Consider the following 23637-nt stretch of genomic DNA (forward strand, 5'->3'; position numbering starts at 1 on the left):
TGACAACAACTCGCTCCTCTCAGGTATCAATCCAAAATCATTTCATTTTCATTTAATCTTAATTTACCTCAATGATGTTGATGAATATAATGAGATTTTGTGGTGGCCCAAAAAATGGAAGGCCGGCCGCAGATGGCCCCCAGGTCGTAGTTTCGACACCACTTCAATTGTTATTCACCATTTCAGTTTCCCTGATTTGGGTGGGGCGGGGTGGGGTGGGGGCGTGGCTAATATATTCAGTGAAGCCCTTTGGAGATTAGCTATGCCTACACCCCGAAAATGCATCTTCAGAACAGCTCCTTATTTAAATGCCCGAGCGAGGAGACGACACCGCGGACGAGCCTGCAGCCCGTCGGCGCCCCGGAAGCCTGTTAGCTTGCAAGCTAGCTGGTGGCTAGCACCTGGCATTGCAGCGTGGATATAAACCAGCCACCGGAAGTTTAAGTGGCTATGTTTTCGTGGCTCAAACGTAGGAATTTGTAGAAAGATGAAAGTTGCCAGATGAAGTCGTTTTTTTTTTAGGTGTGATTTCACCCATTGAGCAGACCCACCCACAGTGTTTGAGAGCGGAGACAACGACATGTTTTTTTTCATGATTTTCAAGCCTTATCTTAGTTGATTTGTTTTTAATCATTCAAACTTCTCTGTGGCGTGTCAATTATTATTTTTATTTTTTTTACTTTACATGGACTTTAATATTGCCAATCTTATTAGTACACGCCCCACGACGAGGACTGCCTGCCTTTTGGCCCCCCCGAATGACTATATACAGCCCCGGGTTAGCCCAAACCCGAGAACGTGAAAGATGGAAGCCCACTGAGCTCCAATGTGTCGGTTGGATTCACCTGTGGGTTCTCGCGGACGGCGCTAGGACCCAGGGTGCGCGATTCTCATCTCCAGCTGCTGCAGACCCAAAGCTCGCGCAATAAGCGAAGATCGCCACGACAAGCAACAACAACAAAAACATTTTCTTGCAGCGGCCACTCTGCTTATTGTTAGCGGAGAAGCGGCCTCGGCGGGACCACCGGTTCCGAAGCCGCCCCCCCCCCACACACACACAGCCCTCCCTCCCGCCCCAAGCCGCGGACGACGGCTCGCTTGTTGCGCCGTGTGCACACGCAGCCTTTGCGGCGGCACACAGCTCGGAGCGCCAAGGTAAGAAGACGGCGGCGCAATAGCGTGCGATTACTAATAACAAAGGCGTTACGGGCACGGGGAGGGGGCGCACGTTGCACAAGGACACTGAGCACCAGCCCAAACTCTGCCAAACTTTGACCTGGATGTGTTCTCATTGTCGTCATTTTGATCTTGCCCCCCCCCCCCCTCCCCTCCCCTCCCCTCCCCGCCGCCCCGGTGACGTCTCGCTGCTATCCCGCGACATTGTGTGTTGGATGCGAGCAAGTTGGGATGACGAGGTGTGTGTCTGCAAAAAGACAATGTGATGTGTCGGGAGCAAGGGGTTGTGTTTGGGAGGGGAGGGGGGGGGGGGTGAGACACACACAAACTACACGGGAAGTGATGCATTCAGGTGCCGAGCTTTTTTTTTTTTTTTTTTTTTGACATCATGTGCACGACGCCGGCGAACAAGAACGTCAAGCTCCCTACCTGACGTTAGTCATGACTTTCGCCAAAATGGATACCCGCTTGCCCCCTCCAGGTGAACTTAGACGGGACATCCTCGTTTAGTGAGGCCATGGCGGCCTAAAATTGTCTATCAAGAAGGGGGGGGGGGGGGGGGCGACCACTTAGAAGGCGAGTGTCTTGTCCCCAAAACACGCACACGCGAAAAACAACATCAACGCCGAATTGGACTATTTTGTGCACTTCCGACGCCGACTCACAGAGGTGGCCCAAGCCCGGAGTGGGCGCTCACGACCGGGAAGAGGGCTGGCGGATCTTTTGCTTGCTTTGTTGATAAATGTCCCTTCCTGTTTTTTTTTTTTTTTTCTTCTAAAAGCGGGGGTTGCCATGTCGGCGGCGATGTGGCCGCGTGTGCGCAGCCATTACTGGGCGAATGGCCGCGTGCCGATGGGCCACGCAGCCAAATAGTTTCAGCCCGGACCGCTGCGATGATCGCTGCCCGGCCCCGCGCCGCCCCGACACCGGGGCTGGATGCAAAAACCGCACACACACACACACACACACAACCCCCTTGTGTATAATTTGTCTAGTTCCTCATTAGAACAAGTGTTGAGAAAAAGTAGGAAATACCTTGAAGAAACTGATCCGCTTGAATAAGACAAGTGGCCTAATTACAGCAAAGGCTGCTTAAGCACCGAGACAAAATGTGATTATGGCGAGAGATGTGTGTATGGTCATATAAACATAACGTAGAATGTTTTGTCTTGTTTAGTTTTTTGAGGGGGGAGAAGAAGATGTATCCCGCTAGTGCAACTTTTCCTTTCACACTTGCTTTCACAAGCAACGTGCACACTCAGCGGATGAGACGCAATACAAGAGCTGGATCTAAAAGTCTGCGCTTTCAATGATAACGCAGCTCACTTTTGATGGATAATATCGGGGTTTCTTGTTGTTGTCCGTCGATAGTGTATCAATGAGTTCTGAGCTTCGGGATTTCAATTGCTCATCCGCGTTGGAGACCTGGTGTAAATTTCGCCAATGATCATTTTGTCCGATATTCTTAAATGATCAACGCAAACGACATTGGCTGCTGTGGGCATAAAAAGCACAAAGGTCATGGTGTGGCCCCAGTGCTCCCCTGACTTCAACCCTGTTGAGAACCTTTGGAGCCTCCTCAAGAAAAAGATTTATGAGGGTGCTGGCAGAAAACTCTCAAAATACTTACAAGCTGAATGGATGTGAGAATTGTGGAGCTGCTTTCAAAAAGGCTTCTTATGTTAAAATGTAACATGACATGGAAAGATGTTTTTGTTTGAGCTAGCTTCTGGTTTCATTTCTCACTTTACATATAACCTCCTCATGCTTCAAATTCAGCTGACGATTTTCAGCTCTTCAACACCTAGAAAATGTTTTATGTTTTTTTTTGCGTGTAATAGTTTGGAACAGTACATTTTCAGTCATTAAAAAAAAAAAAAAAAATAGTGTTTTTTTTTTTTTTTTTGAATGAAAACTGCACGGGGGTGTTGAAGGTGTCCGGTTTGGCGATATCATTATTACGTCGGTGCTTTTTGCAGATGATGTGATTCTGATTGCTCCATCGAGCCCCGATCTTTGACTCTCACCGGAGCGGTTCGCAGCCGAGCGTGAAGCGGCCGGGATGCGAATAGGCACCTCCAAATCCGAGACCGTGGTCCTCAGTCGGAAAAAGGTGGCGTGCCCTCTCCGGGTCGGGGATGGTCGGGGATGAGATCCTGCCCCAAGTGGAGGAGTTCGACAGGCGGAGATGCGGATTCTGTATCGGTCTCTCGAGGTGATTTAGCGGTCAATGTCCGTTCCTACCCTCACCTGTTGTCGCGAGCTGTGTTTCGTGACCCAAAGAACAAGATGGCGGATACGAGCGGCCGAAATGAGTTTCCTCCGCAGGGTGAGAAGCTCGGTCGGAGTACGGCCGCTGGTCCTCGGCATCGAGAGGAGCCAGATGAGGCGGCTCGGGCATCTGGTTAAGATACCCTCCGGACGCCTCCCGCTAGGAGGAGACCCCGGGGATGACCCAGGACCCGCCGGAGAGACCACGTCTCTCGCCGTGCCCTGGGAACGGCTCGGGATCCCCCCGGAAGAGTTGGAACGAAGTGGCTGGGGAGAGGGAAGTCTGGGCTTCCCCTGCTTAAGATGCTGCCCCCGCGACCCGACCCCGGATAAGCGGAAGAAAATGGATGGCTGCTAGATGCAGCAAAGACTCTCCGTATCTTCCACTTACAACCCAGGCTAAACTTGGCTCCTCCCTGACATACAAATCTCGCCTCTCGGTCGAGATGTGTCACTTCAGCATACTTCCTTGAGAACAATTCCTATTTAGACAGGGCTGTGTGTCATCATCTTCGAGCATGTAAGAAATGCAAACAGGTGAATTAGTGAATAGCGAACGGCGAATATGCGAGTGATTGACTGTAGAGAAATGTTCTTTGAACGGTTGAATTGTCACGGCCATCGAAGCGGTTTTGTGGTTGGCGGTTCGAATCTACAGTAGGCTGTGGCCTTCCTGTGTGGCCTTTGCATGTTCTCCCTGCGATCGTGTGCGTTTTCTCCGGTTCGTCCGGCTTCTTCCCACAGAAGCAAAACATCCGTGTTTGGTGAACTGAAGCCTCTCAACGGGCCACAGGGGTGACTGTGAGCTCGTGGGTCGACGCGCACCTCGGGGTCAGAGGTCGGTCCTGAGCGACGGCCGTCCATCGCGCCCCCTCGGTCCTTTACCGACGTCGGCTGGGATCGACTCCGGCTAAACCCGAATGAGGGCAAGCGCTATCGAAAATGGATGGATAAATCTAGAAATGATAGAGCTTAGAACAAGCTCATAAACATGCCGGTCCTATTTGTGCATACATTCGGTTTGGCCCATTTATTGAGGCCGGTCAGGCCACATGCGATCATACTGTAATATTCCGTTTTTCATTTCAAACAACCAAATGACAAATTCAAATAAAATGTCATTTCCATTTGGACGTGCCCGTTTTCCACTCATCGTCAGCGCTCACAAACACCGGCGATCGATAGCGTCAGTGCAATTTAGTGCGCCTAAAGAGACGGAAGACGTCAACTTGGTTCAAAAGCGGTTTGACTTCATGCTTTTGTTTGAAGGGTCTTTTATTTTTAAATGGGGGCTTCCAAAACTTTGGGCAGTTCCGAAGTGCTGTTTGTGTTTTAGTATTCATTGTCAAGCTAGCGCGTACGATTTCCCCTCACCTTGTTGTTATCGTGAACCTATGTGTTAATACATGGTGTCATTTTTCGCCCATCCATTTTTTTGAACTGCGCCGACTTTGGGCGAAAGGCCAGAACCGAGATTCAACCTCAGAACCTCAGATCTGCGAGGCAGACGTGCTAACCAGTAAATCCTGGCATTCAACCAGGATTTTGCGGCGGCAAATGGGAGATCTGGGTCTTATCTGAAAATTTGAGTAAACTCCAGCTCTAAACGAACACTTACGGAGGGGGATCGAAAAGCCGTGACGTGAAGTGACAATCGACTTGACGTGTCATTAGTTTGGAACACCTCCACGTAGAGGCGCTTGTGTTCTTTCCTTCCTCTCGACTCACTCGCTTCCTCATCTTCACCAACGAACCCGAACCTCTCCCACATAGAATTTCCTCGTTTTACTACATTTCCTCTTTGGTATCTTGGCTTTAAAGTGACAGTTTACGACTCGGTGACACGCTCAGATAAAGGCTTTTTTCTCTCTCTCTCTCTCTCTCTCTCTCTCTCTCTCTCTCTCTCTCTCTCTCTCAGTTAAATCGCACCACCAGCAGCACCGCTGTGGTCTCGATCCCCCCTCGTGTCTCCCGAAGCGGCTGTGACGTCGCGGTGCATTCCGGGACCTGTAGTCCTCACTCCTCCCTGCTTCTCCGGCGTAATCCTGGGCGTGGGTAGCCGAGCACTACATTTCCCAGGGGCTTCCTCCCCGCTCTCTCCCTCTCTCGCTCCCACCAGACTGGAGATACGGAACGGACAGTCTTGACGACCCCCACCACCCACCACCCCCACCCCCTCCCCTTACCCCCCTCCCCGGACTTTGAGAACCGAAAACCGTCGAGATTAGTGAGGAGCCGCGGACCGCCGGAGGCCGAAGAGGCAGCCGCGGAACGTAGACGTCCGCCGTGCGACGTTCACGTCCCATCCGGGTGAGCGGGCAGCTCGTGTCATTGGACATCTTTTATGTGGCGAGAGAGAGGAAAAAATAAGGTGGAGGGGGGCGGGTGGGTGCTGGCGCTTTCGCGGGGTCGGGGTCCGCATACGGAAGCCTCGCAAGTGGCTCGAGAGGACGGGACACCCGACGCTCCGTGCTAGGTCGGCTGTGCGTGCGTGCGTGCGAGCGAGCGAGCTTCGCGAGCCTCGCTCGCGGTCGTCGCTGCCCGAGCGGCCGGCGGAGTTGTCGGGCTCCGTCTTCTCTTCTCCTCCTTCGTCCGTGACAGCGGCGACCGCTCCGGAGCACGTTAACTTGTGTCGCCCACCCCATCCCCCCGTGTCTCACTTGATCCTTTATCCCCCCGTGACTTTGATATTGATTGTGTGCAGACGGGCGTTTGGCTCATTGAGGATTTCGTCGTTGTTGTTGTCGCCTTCGCGAATGTGGCATCGAGATGAGCTGTTTTGGAGGAAGTGGGGGGGGGGGGAGTGGAGGAGGCTGGGAAGACCCCCCTTTGCCGCTACCACCCCAGTGTCGTTGTCGCCCCCCATTAGAGTTGTTTCTGATGTTTGCAGCATTAGGAGGTTCCGACTGCACTTCCTCCGTGCCGGGCAGCAAAGCGAAGCCCAAAGTGGTGCTGCGAAGCTGCGCGCCGCATGCACGGTTCGGCGTGCTTGCTTGCGTGCGTGCGTGCGTGCGTGTGTTGGCCCACACAAGGACAAGCAAGCCGAGATTGCACCGTTTTCTGGACATTGTGGCGTGATTTTTCGTTCTTTCTTTCTTTGCTATCGACTGACCCCAAGGCGATGCAGTTCTTCTTTTTTGACCCCTAAAAACATTTCCTGCCTCGTCCCGTTGTAGTTGCTCTCTGCCCTCACCTGTACTTGCTGTTTTCTTACTCGTGGTGCCGTTTTCTTTCTTTGTGTGTGTCTTCTCAGTAATGTTTTGCAACATTGAGCCAAGACACAGATTTTACATTGGAAAAAAAAGAAAGAAAAAGAAAATCATACGGCACACCAAGATGTCACAAATAGTGGATACACAGGTTCATTATGTACCCTCCGCCGTCTATTATAAGAGAGTTCAGGGTGTTTCCTGGCTCCAATTGAGGCGGAGGTGGCACCATTCTGATCATTAGCGCACGTGGCTCAAACAAACACTTTTTCTCTTTTCAGTATTGGCACGTACGTTTGCTGTTCTTGACCGTTTAGTTTTCGTGAAAGAACTCATCACCACCTTGCCTGAAAAAACACTTTACGAGATATCTCTGAAAAGTGCAAAACAAGGCGTAGCGCTCGTTAAACAAATATACATATATATATATATATATATATATATATATATATATATACCCTAGGAAATGTGATCCGCTTGATTACAAAAGTCCATGAAACTGCCTGAGACATTTGCAGCGCTTCTTTTTTCTCGGACAGTTTTCGGGGCAACTTCCATCTGTTTGCCATGCAGCGACCCGGTCGGCGTGGCGTGATGCTGCCACTGCAACTGAGAAATAACATCCGGCTCCCAACTATCGCGACGCTGGTCCGATAACCGTTTTCACGTCACACACTTGAGAGCCAGAGGTGGCGTCGCTATACGTCGCTGGTGTACACACTTGGACAAAGATATAATACAATATTTGCAGTCAATAAATGTCACACCCGCGCGGCCGATGGCAGCGGTTGGGAATCGCTATTGTTCTGCGCTTGCTTGCGGTGCTGCTTAACGTGCTGACAATTTGCCCCAAATCTGTTGACTTTCCGTGCAAGGCTTCGTCACTGCAGAGAACCTTGAGGCTGTTTGTCAGCATTTAGAAGGGCACCAAAAAAAGTACCCCGTAAAGAGGCCCGCTCTTTAAAGCGAACGAGCAATTTCATTCTGCATAAAAGATGTGAAGTATATATATATCTTTTAGTATGATGACAAAAAGAGATTTCATTGTCCTTTATTAGTCTAATTGGATCGGTTAACTGGAGCCCTATCACGAGCCGGCGTGAGGTCGTGCGCGACGTCTGTAAACAACTCGCGTATTGAAACTGGACTTTTTAAACATGCAATTTCCATTCACACGGGGATTGAACAACAGAGGAATTCCATTCTTGTGTGCAACGGCAACAAAAAAAAGAGATAAAAGTACGCAGCGTTTCTTTTCTTTTCTACATGGAAAGAGCCACTTGCTCTCAGGAAATTGTATCATGTTTGACCTCGGAGGCAATCTAGCAGAAAGGAAGTTTTCTTGTGACTCAAACGTTGCTTCAGAGTATATACTGTATTGTCCTGAAATGGTTTTCTCTTTGCAGCCAATTATTGTATGGAAAGAAAAACGCATCAGACTGACTCGACTACCCTGCGAGGCATGTTGTGTTAAAGAAACACCTATGCAGGTATAATTTTTGTTTGTTTTTTTATGACGGTTGTATTCGTATCAGGGAGTAGGTCATTAAAGATGGCTGCTTGAAGGCTTTTCTTTATTACCTAGGTGGATTCTTCACTAATGAATGTAGGGGATGGAGGCACGGTGAGCAGAGAAATCAGTGCTCCAAATAAGGTGTCCACGAGCATGGTGGGAAATCCTCCCCAAACGCTGCCCCTCGAGTTTCGAGGCGACGTTACCCTCGGTCAGCAAAACAAGACCGCTCCGACGACAGACTGTAAGACAGCGAGGGCCTGCCCGGACACCAGTAATTACAACCTCGGCCCCGAGCTTCCTCCGCCCCGGCAGCTCGACAATGAACCGATGTCGAGCTCGGCCCCCGCCGGCGCCGAGAAGACGACAGACAAAAGAGCGGTAGAGGCCGCTAAAATCAAGGACGACGGCACGGGGGCCTTCCCCGCTCCTCAGCGGTCGAGCGGCATAAAAGCCAGCCGGGAGGACTCGGCCAATCCCTGTCGCAGCAAGAAATCGCAGACGCAAACGCCATCTGCTCCACCTGGTTTCCAGTGCTCCTTGTTCAAACCAGCCCAGCCAGTTGCCTTCCTGCCTTCCACCGATTTCTCCTCCCCCCTTTGTAAAGTCACTCTCCCACCAGCATTGGGGCAGATCGCGGCTTTGAGAGAAGCCACTGCTAGCCAGTTTCCAAAAGACATTCAAGCTCAAACCTCAGGTGTAGCAGGGACGCCCCTTATGCGGACCTATCACTATCCCTTCTCCATGGCCCGGATTCCGGCTTCTGACAAAAAATCCTCTAAACTTAAAGTCAACCATTCGTCCAGCAAGAACGCCAAATCTGTTGGGGAACATAAGTCCTTGGCCTCGGCGGCGGCTTCGCCGGGCACGGCCCTGCCGCCGCAGCACCCGTCGCTGAACTCCGCGGCACCCACCCGCTACACGTTGTCGCCCACTGCAGCCATTTGTTGCGGATCCGCACTAGCCACCATCGCCTCTCAGAGTAGACTTCTAAACCAGGTGGAGAAGAGCCTCAGCTTAGACAAGATTGCCACGGGCGCTCTGAAAACGGAGGAGCACAGAGTAGCATGCTCGCTAGAGCCGAGGGACGTACCCCTGGATTTGTCGGCCAAATCGAAACGTCCAAAATGCACAAATGACCCTGCGGTTTCAACGAAGGAGCCTCAAAGCAGCGAGTCCAATAAAATGGACCTTGTAAACTCAAAGAGGACATATAGCGCAACTGGGCAATATCCCGTTTTACCCACTACCCACAGAAATGGATCCCATCCAAAGCAATCGATCCGGCCTCAGAATCACCACGTCTCTGAACCTAAGCCGGTATGGAGCAAGGGGGCTTCACAAGAGCCCATTAAAAATATCCCTGGAACATACGTAGGCGTAGCGAGTCCCATACTGGCCTCTACACTTCGCGGAAAAGATGGAAAAGGGACTTTTGTAGAAGAGTTCCAGAGTTTTGCTAAGCAGGAGTTTATATCAATAATCGATCAAGGAGAACAAGTAACCTCAGGAGGTAAGAAGCCCCCCTCGCTGAAGCATGCTCACAACGTCAAGCATGTTAAAAACACGAGCACAGCCATCACCAAGAAGTGTCCTGCCAAAGGAGCCCTAATGACGGCCCTCTCGAGCGCAACAACCGCGCATCTGAAGTCTGGCAAAGCGGCGGGTCCCTACTCGGCGTGGCAACAGTCCCCGCATGCTCCGCACCAAGCATCTTCGGCTCAGAGAAAAATCTCACCGGGTTCCCAAACGGCCAAAGGAACTGTGGAAAGTTCCAAGTTCCAGAGTCCCTCCATACCTGCGGAAGATTCGAAGGTGAACCCGTCTGCGCTCTCTAACCTCGCGTCCATCGTGAAGCAGCAAGACTTGGAAACATCCGCACCAGCGAGCGACGCTCTCGCTGTAGTGTCGAGAAAAGACAGTGTTATGACTCTTCTCAAAGACACCCCGTCCAAACAGGCCTCTCTAAATGAACCCCCAGCAAGCTGGTCCACGGAAAACTGGCCTGGAGTGTTGTCTCGAGGAGGTTTGACTCCATCCAGGAAGAGGCCGGAAAGGTCGAAACCCACCGAGACCTCGGAGAATAACGCAGAGATACACAGTCATCGGGTAGAACACAAGCACGGTTTTTCTAAGCCCTTTGGACAGTCTCATAGCCTCAGAAGCAACGCATCAACAAATGGCAACAGGCTGGACAGCAAACTGGCTCAGGTGTTGGAGGGGGAGGTGCTGAAAATAGACAGCAAAGAGTCAGATGCTCCTCCGGATGAAAACCTGGGAGGTATAGTTGCCTCTATTCTGTCACGCCGGTCCCCGGGTCGAGGCGACGAGAAGAAAACAAACGGAACCAAAGAAGAGTCGCCAACCAAAGCTGTTAAACAGAAGAAAGTTAGTCCTAAGAAGCCCACAAAGGAGAGGTCACCAGTGGAGTCGGCAAAGAAGACGACCGGAGAGAAGGAGAAAGACGTTACACCGATCAAAGTGTCTTCCCAAAAGAAGGTAAAGTATGTTGATCAACATTTGGGTTTGTTCACCTTAAAACAGACTTCTCACAAAAATGCGGTGCTATTCGGTGAACTTTCAGGATGAAACTAAAATGCGCCATAACCTTTTTACGGGCGAGGTTCATCTCCAGTTGTTCAATGTTTCAACTTGCTGTTCTCCCACAAGGAGCCGAAAGGCAACAATCTCAGCAGTCGTTTGACCAACGAATCGATCAATACATTTAATTAGAAGGCTTTTACGTCATGAGACCAAGGCGACACCTAACAATTGATCAACATTACCTCGCCTTAGTGAGGCTTCCAAAAACGATGTTCTCAGAGGGAAGTGGCTACAAATTGTCGTCGGCAGGTTGCAACCGAGATACGGAGACTGGAAGGGTCACAGAAAGGCATAAAAGTGGACGTGGGTGGAAAGTCATGGAGCCAACGCGTGAATGTTGCCATTGTGCAAAAAAGTGCTGAAACATTGAACAGTGCAGAAGTGAAACTCATTTGTAAAGGTTATAGCTCCTTCGGTCCAGCCTGAAATTTCACCCGAAAAGCCGATCGATCCCCTTAAATCCGATCACGTGATCAGAAATCGGGCCCGATCATGTGATATTCAGCTGATCGGTGTCGGCTGAAAATGATCAGATTTTTAAATTGAGTTAATTTCTTAAGTCAAGAATAAAATAATTTATTTGTTTACTTGATTTGAACCCCTGTTGACCTTCAGTCATGTAAACGGGTATCACTTTGGGATACCTTTATGCAAGTAAATCAAAATAAGATAATTGAGACAACTTGGATGCCTTCTTTTTTTTTATTTTTTATTTTTTTTATTAATGCATTGCCAAGGTTTCACTCAAAAAAATTACCGGTAAAATAACAAAATAAAGTGACCCGGACTCTGACTCTGGTGCAAAATAATGCGATCGGGACGACGTCCCTGCCCCTAATGGTTTGTGAGTAGTCAATGTTTGTGCCAAAATTTATGTCGTTGTCATTTGCATCCTCGATAACATCTGTCCTGTCCTCCGGCTCCTTCAGCAGAAGAAACAAAAAACATCGGAGTTGGAGCAACGACTTTCCTGTCAGAGTCAAGAGCAGACTTGGAAGGACGAGGAACCCCACGACAAAACAGGTTATCATCGTTTTCTTCCTTAAAATGTCACATTTGATTACGCTGTTGTTTGTGTATTGAGCTACATGCATTTACTCTTCACGTCAGTAAACGAAAAAATCGGAACGCCTTCGATGTGTCACCTGCACCTGTATGCACGGGAGCCGGTGGGAGAGTAACTAGTCAAACGCGATTGAATGAGTTACAGATGGCGGCAGCAGTCCCGAGGGTGAAGAGACTCGTGCCTTGAAGTCCGGAGCGGCCGCTAAGGAGGCCGCCGTTAAAGAGGCCTCCTTCCCGAGGTTGAGGAGAGGACGGCGGCGCGCAGACGAGGCCAGACTGGACCTTTGGGGCTTCGCGACGCCTTCCCCCCCTCCGCCGCCGCCGCCGCCGCCGCCGCCCCTTCCAATGGCCCCTTCCCCCTCACTCCCGCGGACGCCGGCCCGCCGTCCGAGAGGGAGGCCTCGCTCGTCAAAGCGGGACGTCCGGAACAAGGTCAAGGCGGGCGACGCGGAGGACGACGCCCCGGCGCATAAAAGACGGCAGCACTGCCGTAACAGAAAGTACCAGATGGGGGAGTACGTCACCGAGACGGACAAACTGGAAGAAGGCGAGCACCTTGATGAGTCGGACAGCGGAATCACAGCGGGTATGTTTATTGCTTGCTTGATCAAATCATTCGTGCTCATCATTCATGTACAAGTAATTGTCATGAATCAACACTTGTAAACGAATGTATACTGTATGTAATTTTTGGAAACTAATATTTCATTTTGCAATTTCTAACTCCGTTAACGCGTTTTTTAATTTGATCAATTGGTCAATATATTGTAACTGACCCATTTGAGAAAAAAAGGCTAAATTGATGCAACAAAAGTTTCATGTATTGCAATAATTCTTGCTCATTTTGATTATTTTTAATTCATTTAATTACAGTTGAAACCAGAAGTTTACATACACTATTTAATTCCTCACTTTCTGACAAGAAATCAGACTAAACGTAAACGTTTTAGGTCATTTAGGATAACCAAAAGTATTTCTATTTTTTAATTTGTCATTACTTTCTTCCATGTCCGAAGTTAACATACATTTCATTAGTATTTGGTACCATTGCCTTTAAGCTGTATGACTTGAGTCAAACGTTTTGGATATCCTTCCACAAGCTTCTCACAATAGTTGGCAGGAATTTTGTCCTTCTGACAGAACTGGTGTAGCTGAGTTAAGGTTGCAGGCCGCCTTGCTCTCACATGCCTTTTCAGGTCTGCCCTTAAATTTTCAATAGGATTGAGATCATGACGTTGTGAGGGCCACTCCAAAACATTGACTTTGTTACCCTTAAGCCACTTTGTAACCAGTTTGACAGTACGCTTCGCTTCAGTGTCCATTTGGAAGACCCGTTTGCGTCCGAGCTTTAATTTGTCGGCGGATGTCTTGAGATGTTGATTCAGTTTTTCCGCAACCCTGCAACAAGATGCTGCTACCACCATATTTCAAAGTTGAAATGGTGCTCTCACTCTCACTCTTCCTGGCAGAGTGGCTTTTCAGCCCCCTGTCGGTACAGTACTCGTTTCACTGTGGCTAATGACACACTCTTACTAGCTTCAGCCACCATCTTCACAAAGTCTTTTGCTTATGTTCTTGGGTCGCTATGGATATTTCAGACCGAAGTACGTTCATCTCTGGGACTCAGAACCCGTCTCGTTACTGAGCGGTATGAAGCCAGGACATTGCCATTGTGTTTATACTCGGGTAGAATTGTTTGAACAGATGAACGTGGCGCCTTCAGGCATCTGGAAATTGCACCCAACTTGCGCACGTCTGGTTTTCAAGGAATTCTCTTCCTGATCTCTGTTGACTTTCCCGTGATGTTGCACAAAGAAGCGGTGTGTTTCAGGAGTGCCTAGTTCAAATGCATCCCCAGGTGCATCTCTAATGAACTCAAATCTTGTCAATAAATCACCAATGACATGTCATCATCATCTGGGGTTTCCCATATTGTTTCAAGGCATAAATTAGTCATCTTATTTATATATAAAAAAAAAAAAAAAATCCTTCTGTGGTTATTTTGACATACAGAAAATAGAAATAATTTTGGTACTCCTAATGAACCTAAACGGGAAAAGGTTAGTCTGATTTCATGAAAAAGCGTATGTCTTTTTATATAGTGTATGTAAACATGTAGTTTCAACCGTGGAATTGATGAAACAATTTAGACATCAAAAAAATGTAATACATATGTAAAGTAATTATTATTAATAAAATATTTCATCCTCATTTTTTCATTTTGAATTAATTGAATTCACTTATCGACCAACTATTTAATAAAATAAAAAAGGTTATATCCGTGTGAAATTATTGTTTTTGTCAACAACATAATTCATGCTCATTTTTTATTTTGACAAATGTAATTAGAATTTATTAACCATCTATTTAATAAAATACTAAGTGTTACATGCATATGTAAAATTGTCCAAATCAATTAACAAATTATATATACATAAAAAATGAAAGATCTATACCATTAATTAACCAATTTCAGGAAAAGAAACAGCTAAATGAATGCAACAAATATTACAGGAATTTTATGAGAACAAAGGGTGTATTTTTTTCAAACGTTTTGGGTGAGAATAAAGGTGCTTTTTCCAGAATTACAAGCCTAATATTAGAAGAATAGTTGTATGTTTTTTAATTCACTTTTTAAAATATGACTTTTTATTTCTTGCTAAATCTGACCTAATATTATGACATTATACTCATTACATGACATTAGGACAAAATACGTCTTTGTTCTTGTAGCTTTGCTTTCCAAAAAATACAGCTTCATTCTCGTAACATTACATTTTTCGTCTCTAAAAATATGAATCTGTTACAGTAATATTTTGACGAGGCAACTTTTAAATTGCTCTGGCATTTATGCGTACACATGGTAGTTCTGACGTTAGAATTATGACGGGGTCCTTGGAAAGATTTCTCCCCACCGGGGCCAAAATGTTTGAACTGGTAATAACATCTAACCAATCCAAACCGACGCTTGCAGATGCACAGACGGCTCAGTGTCCGAGTCCTGCCGCTTCCAGTCCGGAGCCGGCACCTGTCCGGAGACCCTCCTTCACGCGCTCGGGATCGGTTCGTTACCAGGCCGGCGACGTATCGCTGGAGTCCAACGACAAGCCTTCTGGGAAGAGGAAGTTCAAAAGCAAACATTTGTGTGACAGTGATGAGCAAAAGGTGAGCTGCTTTGCTTTTATTTTCAACTCGACCCTCTGACTTTGAGCGCCCCCTTAAAGTTGACTTTCGGTGGTGATAAACGCAAAAAAAAAACAAAAAAAAACTCAACAAAGAAACAGCAGCACGGTGGGCCAGTGGTTAGGGTGTCTGCCTCACAGCATGTTAGGTTCAATTGCATGAATCAATAGTCATGCTTCAAAGAGTACATTCATTACAAAATGAAATCGTTTCTTTCGCATTGTCATTCCGACAACGCACAGAATAGGGCTGGGCGATACGGAAAACAATCCTATCACAAGACATATATTTCTGTCGTATCAGTTCATATCGATACGTAGCACGATATGAAACGGATCACCATTTTTTTTTCCATCTTAAAGGTTCCCTGTTACTCTTAACCTTTTGATTGAAAAAGTTTTCTGTCAAAAGTTGAACATGACACGGAACATGATACAACTGTGCCAGACAAATAAAACACATATAACCACACGGGGTGCGTGCTGCTCTTTCTTGTCCGACTTGACAAAGCCAAAATAACTCCACACTGACAAACCTGTCGGCCGTTTCTTGTCAACGCTTCTTTCTTTCTTTCTTTCTTTTCCCCAGCGCTCTCCCAGTAGGCTAGCTAACGTTCGCATCCGTCGCGTGCAGTTGCTAATGTGCCGTGTGCGTCAACCTAACGTTGGCATGGTTCTATTGACGCCACGATTGGTTCAGCGAGGAGCAACTCGCATTATAATCGGCGAGTCATATTCTCTGTCAGAACATGGACATCGTTATTACGACGTCGCGTTTCGGCCACGAAAGTCTCTCGAAATTATTTCGGTGGCCAAATCAAGGGTGGAGCGCCTTCTCCAGGTCGGGGACGAGATCCCGCCGCAAGTGGCGGAGTTCAAGTATCTCGGGGTCTCGCTCACGAGTGAGGGACGAACAGAGCGGGAGATCGACCGGCGGATGGATGCGGCGGCCGCAGTGATGCGGACTCGTGTGTCGGTCCGTCAAAGGTGAAGGAGGAGCGGAGCCGAAAGGCGAGGCCCTCGATTTCGCGGTCGATCTTCGTTGCTGTTTTGCTCTGGTCGCTTTGTCTCCCCTGTACAACCGCGCACGAGGAGCGCGTGAGGGAGCAACTCCACAAAAGACATATGGACCGGCCTGGCCTCGCTTGAGTGTTCATTTTCGTTTGACGATGTTACGAGCCCACGCGCTCTCTCGGGTCGGCTTGCCAGCTGCTCCGGACTGTCCCTAAAGTGGGGCTGAAGCTCAGAGGGGGGGGGGGGGCGAGCCTTTGCTGTTGCCGCGCAAAACTATGGAACGAACCGCCGCAGCACGTTAGACAGGCCTCCTCTTTACCTGTTTTGAAATCACTTCTTAAAACTCATCTCTTCTCCTTGGCCTTTGATACCCACTGCGATGTCAGCTCGTTCATCTTTATTTATTTTTATTCCGACTGATTTTATTGCTCCTTTTATGACTGACATTTGTGTCTTTTAATTTTATTTATGTACCCATTTTTGTGTTTTATGTGAACCTCTGTGTCTACGTGTTATGTATTTATTGCTTTGTACGGCGCTTTGGTGCACCGCGCGTGCTTTTAAAGCGCTTAACAAATACAGTTGGGTTGGATTGGATGTTAAATTAAATTAACATTAGGAAATTTCAGTTTACTAAGGATCGTGTCTTGGCAAAAGGGACATTTTCCAAGAGTAAGTACTTATTTTCACATTATTATTATTATTCGCTGGGGAAACCATATGTTCCCGACTCACCCGCGATAGGTGAAAATCTGCTTCCTAGAAAGAACGTATAAAAAAAAAAAAAAAAAAAAAAAAAAAAAACCTCCCACATGCTTAACACATTTAAACATAATCAAAAACACTTACACTTATTAAAACACTTATTCAAGTATTTCTGAGGACCTGTTGTCACTCACTCGCTGTCAAATGAAACTATCATATAAGTGTCACTTTGACGAAACGGAAAGAATATTCTCGCTCGCGCAGTTCTCCAAATAAGAGGCTCAGTGTGCTTGCTTCAAGCTGTTTATCTGTCACTCCCAGTTGAAGTTTACTTTCAGACTGACACATGAAACAAAAGATAATTACACATTCAATATTTAAAACACCAAAATGTTCGAACCAAACCATATCATTTGGTCCAACAAAAAGTCTGCTAGCTTAATGCTGCCATATAGTGCAACACGCCATAGATGGGCTAAAAGGAATGAGCATCGATATAGTAATTATGAACCGTCAAACAAGTGCTACTTTAACAGATGAGCAACAACACACAAACAGAGCATACAAGAAAAAAACTCTGATTTTATTTTAAGGCCGTATTGCCCAGTCCTGTGCTTAAACCAACAATACGTTGACATCAATAATAAAAGAAGAACCCAACCTCTCGTCCAATTAAAACAATCGGCTAGATCTCTTTTACAATTGAGCCAAGCCGTCGGCGCACGCTTCTCTGTCCAGGCTGCTCATTACTATATGTTCAATAACATGGAAGGAATAGTGCTTACAAGACAATCACCTTGTTTTATAACACACTTGGCCGATGAAATGATTCTGACCCTGATGCACACCACAAAGTCAGATGCATTTAATCTTTACACGAGGTAACTTCAAACCGTCCCTCGTGTGTCGTTTTTAGTGAGCCTATTTTATGCAAGGCAACTTATGTTACATTCCAAGTCATGTTTAAGGTTCTGTATTTTCAAATGCAGCTGTCATTTGATGAGTACAGCACATAAGCCAGCAGTGCCCCCCTGTGGCTGTTTGTCTTTTGTCTTTCTTTTTTTTTTTTTTTTTTACTCCCCTGTTCCTTTGTTAGGTTTCACCTATTGCCCGAGATCTCAATGCGTTCCATTTGACTTAAGTCGTCACTCTCCTCTATTCTTTTTTTTTTAAAAGACAAAGACCAAGCGCAGCAGCTTGGGCAAACGCGGCGCCGCCGCAGCTCTGGATGAGGACGCGACCACGGAGAACAGCGGCCCCCCGCCCCCTGCCAAGAGCCTGCCGTCATCGTTGTCCGGCAAAATGAGCTCGTCAGGGAAAAACGGGAGCCCGGAGTCTCCCCCCAAACGGCCGATCCCTCCCGAGGTGCGGCGGCTGATTGTCAATAAAAATGCTGGGGAGACGTTGCTGCAACGTGCCGCCCGTTTGGGCTATCAGGTAAATATCACATTTAATTAACATGTAATTCAACAGTAATTTGAGCTTTTCGTGGGGTTGGCTTATCAGGAAGTGGTGCAGTACTGTCTCGAAAAGGACATCAGGGAGGTGAATCGGCGAGACAACGCGGGCTACACCGCCCTCCACGAGGCGTCCTCTCGAGGCTGGACTCAGATTGTCCAGATGTTGCTGAAACACGGCGCCGATGTCAACTGCAGCGCTCAAGATGGAACACGGTGAGGCTTCTGTAAATGCCAAAAAGAAATGAAAATGAGCGATATAACAAATCGCCGTCACATGAGGCTCATCAATAGTATTAGCAAGACAACTAGCAGAAATCACTCGCAAGCATAAACTAAAACCATCAGGTGAGGGTGTGCGTTATGGTGTGTCTGTGCCCGTGGGACATCTATGAAGGCACCATTAAAGGTTTTGGAGCAACATATGCTGCCATCCAAGCAACGTCTTTTCCAGGGACATCCCTGTTTATTTCTGCAAGACAATGCCAAGCCACAGAATGTGGCTTGGCAATTACATTAGTAAAAGCGTGCGAATACTAGACTGGCTTGCCAGCCGTCCAGACCTGTCTCCCACTGAAAACGTGTGCAGGCGCATTATGAAGCTCAAAATACCGCAACGGACACCCCGGACTTTTGAGCAACTTAAGTTGTACGTCAAGCGAGAAAAGGGAAAGAATTCCACCTCCAAAAACTTCAACCATTCGTGTCCTCACTTCCCAAACACTTCGTAAGTGTTGTCAAAAGGAAAGGTGATGGAACGCAGTGGTAAACATGCCCCTCTCCAAGCCTTTTTGGGAATGTGTTGCAATCATCAATTTCCAATTGAGTGAATATTTGTAAAAACAATACTGTGGTTTATCAATTTAACCATGAAATGCCTTTTCTCTGTTGTGTATGCAATTGAAAATAGGTTGAAGAAGATTCGCAAGGTATTGCCAACTTCATGGCAATTGCGGTTTGTATTTTGCGTTACAATCTGGGTTGTTTTTGTTCTCCGCAGGCCGCTTCATGACGCGGTGGCTAGCGACAACCTGCCCATCGTGTGGCTGCTCCTCAACCACGGCGCAGACCCGACGCTGGCCACCTACTCGGGGCACACCCCGGTCAAACTGGCGCACAGTGACACCATGAAGTCCTTCCTTACAGGTGAGCGCCACCCGCTTTTTTTTTGGGGGGGGGGGGGGGGGGGCAAATGGAACGTAAGCACAAGCAACGGTTTCTAATGGAAGGCTGTTGAAATATTGGTCAGGAGCATAAAAATCAGTGTGAGCATCGCTTCATCACATGCGGAGGTTTATTTAGTCATCTACCCGCTGAAGTATTCATTTATTGCCTGTCGTGTCTCCTCATAATTTAAAAAGATAATTATTCCTTTCAGACATGATTTGATGACTTTTAAACAGCAAGGGTCTCAATTGGTGCTATCAATTTAGGAATTGGCTGCTTGCTCATCGGCCGATGATGCTGGCCTCTCTAGTCGACCTTATGATGGCTTCCTTAGCAGGTTCTATAATGTAGAATATATATCTATATATATATATATAGATATATATCTACATATCTATATATTTTACATTCGAAAGATTTGGTTGTGCACCACCAAACAAACAGTATATCTACTGAAATAATGATGAGCTCGTCTCCATTTACGTATGATAAAGGTTGATTTCCCCCCCCCCCCCTCCCCGTGTGCGCCATTAATTCAGTTGGCATGGCAACCATGTTGCCTTGGTCGTTCTTCCAGAGTATTTCATCGACCTGGAAGGGCGCGGTGAGCAGGATCCCACCTTGCACTGGGACTTCTACAGCAGCTCCTTGTTTGGTAAGTTCCGTCTCAATGTCGCAAAACAGGAAAACATTCCCGTTCGGCGGTTAGAAAACGTGTCAGCGAGAGACGGGAGGCTCCTTCATCCTCAGCGGGAGATGAAGACGAGTTGAGGCCTGCGCGAGTTGGAGTCGTAATCGTGAGCGGGGAATGCTGAAACGACTGAAGTGCTGAGTCTGGCAAAAGCAGCGGGCCAACAGAAACGTTATATTTCGATTCGCTCGCTGACGAAAACATCTCGATTGTTTTTCTGCAAAAAATGATGCAAGCCTGGCAGTCTGCTGAAACAAAATAACTTTGATGGTTTTTATTACACAGACAAATAAATAGTCGACATTGGTTTTATTTAGGGACGCGCCAAATGTAAAATTCTTGGCCGAAACGGAAAACCTGAAAAGAGGAAACGCAGAAAGAAATGATTATGCCAGTTATTCGTAAAATTGCATTTAATGCTACGACTGCAGAGCTGCCAACGGTAAAGAAATTCAGTTCCAGAACAATTTGTCCAAATTTCCACATTTTTTAAATTACGTCAAGAACATTGCCGCGGAACAGAATACTGTGTAATAGGATAAAAAGAACAACATAATCGTTACTCGATGATCGATCGTTCTAAATTATGGCTTGAGTATTTGCGGTTTGAATGTATTTCTAGCATCAACCGTGGAATGGCGGACACAGTTGCAGCCTGAATGAGATTTTTAATGAGATTCTGTTGTCAAAGATATCTCATTTTATGGATTAATTGGCCTTCGCCGATTCTGTGTTCGACCGTAGTGAAGAAAGCAAGTCTCTCAAATCAGATTCAACAGATCTCAAAAGTCGAAAAAAATGTCAAACTTAGCACTCGATTTGGCAAACAAACATTGCCAATCGATTGGATAGTTTCTGCACGTTTCTATTTTAGCGCCTATATTATTTCCTTATCACCGATTTCACCTCACCAACTAAAGAGAGAAACAGCAACAGACTGAGAACTTTTTCGGTCTCTCGTAACGTCGTCATTTTCACAAAGTATTTTTTCCAAAGTTTCCACCATTTTTTTTTTTTTTAATTTTTTTTGGGGGCCACTTAACGTCGTGCAACCTTTCTTCCCCCCCCCCCCCCCCCCCCGCAGAGACGGGCGAGGAGCCCTGCTGGGACTATCTGCTGTCGCAGCAGAACCAGGAGTCTGCCGGGGGCGAGTGCGGGAACGCCGACAGGGAATGCGACAAAGACACCCTGGTGTTCGAGTTCTCCTCGGAGCCTCTCCTGCCCTGCTACCACCTGCAGGTGTCCGTAACGCAGGGGTGAGTTGACCGCAAAGCGCTCTGCAGTCAAGGTTTCGGACAATCAAAGCTCAATGGAGATTTTTAATCACATTTTGCAACAGTCGCACGGAGTGTCTGTCACGTGCGTTTGTGAAAATACCCCAAGGGTCCGGAATCCTCATCGTTATTATTACCGTGATGACTTGGGGTAAATGCACATAGCGATCAAATCTATCATTTGATAACAGTGATAAATGACGATTTTTAAAAACAGTTCTAAAGGCCCCAACTGAATCATTGTCGTTGCTTTGGCGAGACATTCTTTCCGAGTTGGTGTCTTTACAGCGTTCCAGTTACTCACGGTTACCTTCTTTGAGACCATATAGTAGGTATAAAAAGTCTGCACACCCCTAAAAAAAATGTGACCGAGATAAATCATTGACAATTTTTTGCGCCATTAATGTGCATGATAACATGTACGATTCAATTTAAAAAGGAACCAAAATCTTTTTGAAAGAGGAGGTAAAAATAAACAACTGATATAATCTGGTTGCCCAAGTGTGCACACCCTCTTCCTGTATAACTGGATGTGGCTATGGTCAGACTTAACCAATCACATTCAAACTCATGTTACATAGGATTTAGCACACACCTGCCACCATTTAACGGACCTCTGATCAACTCCTAATAAAGTTCACATGTTCTCGTAGGCTTTTCATTCCATTTTTCTTTCAATTCAGGTCTACAGGTTACAAGTCACAAAGTTTTGAAACGATTCATCTCAAAATTTAAACAAATGTCACAAACACCTTTGAGCATTTGAGCAGGGGTGTGTAGACTTTCTCTATTCACTGTACATAAGGAGACAGAGATCAATTCTCCATCATCTGTCCCCCTTTTTTTTGAACCTTCCCGTTTGTCTGCACTGTCGTCCCTGCAGCTTTTGCAACTGGTTCCTGCTGTCGGACGTGCTGAAGCGTCTGAAGACGTCGGCGCGCGTCTTCCGTGCCCGCCACCCTCACTTGGAGGTGGCCGGCTTGTCTCGTATCGAGCTCGGCCGGCAGGTTCTCATCAGTCAGGTGGGCTCGCCTCTGGATTCCGCCAGCAAGGACAAAGTTGAGGACGACGAGGCGGAGGAGGAGGGCGAAGAGGACGAGGAAGAGGGGCTGGTGCATTTGGTGCGCTGCGTTCCCGAGCTCCAGAGACTGCTGGGCTCCTCCGTTCACATCCTGGAAGACGACGACGACGAAGAGGAGGACGAGGAGGAGGAGAAGCCGCGAGGTCGGTAGCCCAGCGCGTGACGAACTCGAACATCTCCGTCCGATCTCTCACGTTTCAGGTTCCTCCCCCGACTTGTGCTCAGGCAAGTCCGGGCCGTCCCTTGAGACGAAACTACCGCACAATAGTCACACATTGGAACCCGCAGCCCTCCTTTTTCCAAACGCCTTTACTCCACCCTCCTCTTCCTCGACATGTTTGTGGTGGATGGACCTCAGAGCTGCAATGACACAAACCCTCCTTCACTGAATCCTTTTTTTTTTTTTTTTTTTTTTCCCCCCCCCCTCTCCCGGACACGTGCGGCTTTGTTCTTTGTGTCTCTGGACAGCTCAATTTGTTGTGCTTTATTTAATGTTCCTTAATATATTTGACCTCTTGTCTATGTATGATAGTTGCTTTGTATGGTCGGTGCTTCATGTACTTATTAGGATCCCTTTATTTGCCCCGAACCCGGTTTGAAAACAGTATTTGAGAGCAAGCGAAAGTACAGTTTTATTGTACTGGTGCTATAATAGATTTTTTTTTTTTGTGTTGACAATCAATGAAGTTTTGGTTTGGAATCACAAACTTAATAAAAATGAAAAAAGATATTTAAGAACCGTTAAGAAAGTGGAGTTGATTTTAAGAAGAAGAAAAAAAACAAGAGCGAGGAGTGCGTCAGTGTTGCAAGAGACTTTTGTTTGATTCTTTTATAAGAAATCAAGAATAAAGCATGATTGTAAATCATACTTTTTTTTTTTTATTATTATCTGTTGTGTGTACCAGGTTGGCTCACTAAACTTTAAAACTGCAAAAAAATCAAATAAAAGTAACTAGAACGGCAGCGTAGTGGTAAGCACATCTGGCACGGAATTAATTCCGAGGTCGTATCAAAATGGGGAACTGTAAAATTGCAGCAAATTCTGGTTTGCTTCATTTGTCCACTAGAGAGGGCCAATGGCAAAGGTTTTTTTTTTTTTTTTTTTTTTTTTTTTTTTTAACCTCCCACCAATTCCTCTTTCTCCCTTCACGTGGTTGAAATCCTTTTCTATAAATGATTCTAAATCATTCACGGCGGGTACTATTATCACTTCATAATTACATGGACG

The 23637-nt window shown here is 46.9% G+C and overlaps 1 protein-coding gene across 5 annotated transcripts; it reads left to right on the top strand.

Moving 5' to 3' along the window:
- The first annotated feature begins 942 nt into the window (after positions 1-942).
- bcorl1 (BCL6 corepressor-like 1) lies at positions 943-23264 on the top strand. 5 transcript variants are annotated; one of them, XM_061686389.1, is made up of 12 exons: positions 943-1155; positions 8063-8146; positions 8242-10668; positions 11703-11796; positions 11984-12424; positions 14813-15003; positions 17916-18176; positions 18246-18412; positions 19197-19342; positions 19941-20018; positions 21139-21310; positions 22212-23264. In XM_061686389.1, exons 2-12 carry the CDS (start codon positions 8141-8143, stop codon positions 22558-22560), a joined length of 4332 nt encoding a protein of 1443 aa, XP_061542373.1. In that variant the 5' UTR covers positions 943-1155; positions 8063-8140; the 3' UTR covers positions 22561-23264. The 5 variants fall into 5 exon arrangements, with proteins under 5 accessions (XP_061542373.1, XP_061542372.1, XP_061542369.1 ...); XM_061686388.1 differs by lacking the exon at positions 943-1155 and adding an exon at positions 5622-5757; XM_061686385.1 differs by lacking the exon at positions 943-1155 and having other exon boundaries at positions 5786-8146.
- The last annotated feature ends 373 nt before the right edge of the window (positions 23265-23637 follow it).

The sequence above is a fragment of the Phycodurus eques genome, chromosome 9 (assembly GCF_024500275.1).
Source record: "Phycodurus eques isolate BA_2022a chromosome 9, UOR_Pequ_1.1, whole genome shotgun sequence".
Taxonomy (NCBI): Eukaryota; Metazoa; Chordata; class Actinopteri; order Syngnathiformes; family Syngnathidae; genus Phycodurus; species Phycodurus eques.

Bases quoted from the DNA above. Each gene is read 5' to 3' on its own strand.
- bcorl1 (XM_061686385.1), top strand. From the start codon at position 7,814: ATGCAATTTCCATTCACACGGGGATTGAACAACAGAGGAATTCCATTC. The intron at 8,147-8,241 runs GTATAATTTTTG...TTTATTACCTAG, and splicing joins TTAAAGAAACACCTATGCAG to GTGGATTCTTCACTAATGAA. The intron at 20,019-21,138 runs GTAAGTTCCGTC...CCCCCCCCGCAG, and splicing joins CTACAGCAGCTCCTTGTTTG to AGACGGGCGAGGAGCCCTGC.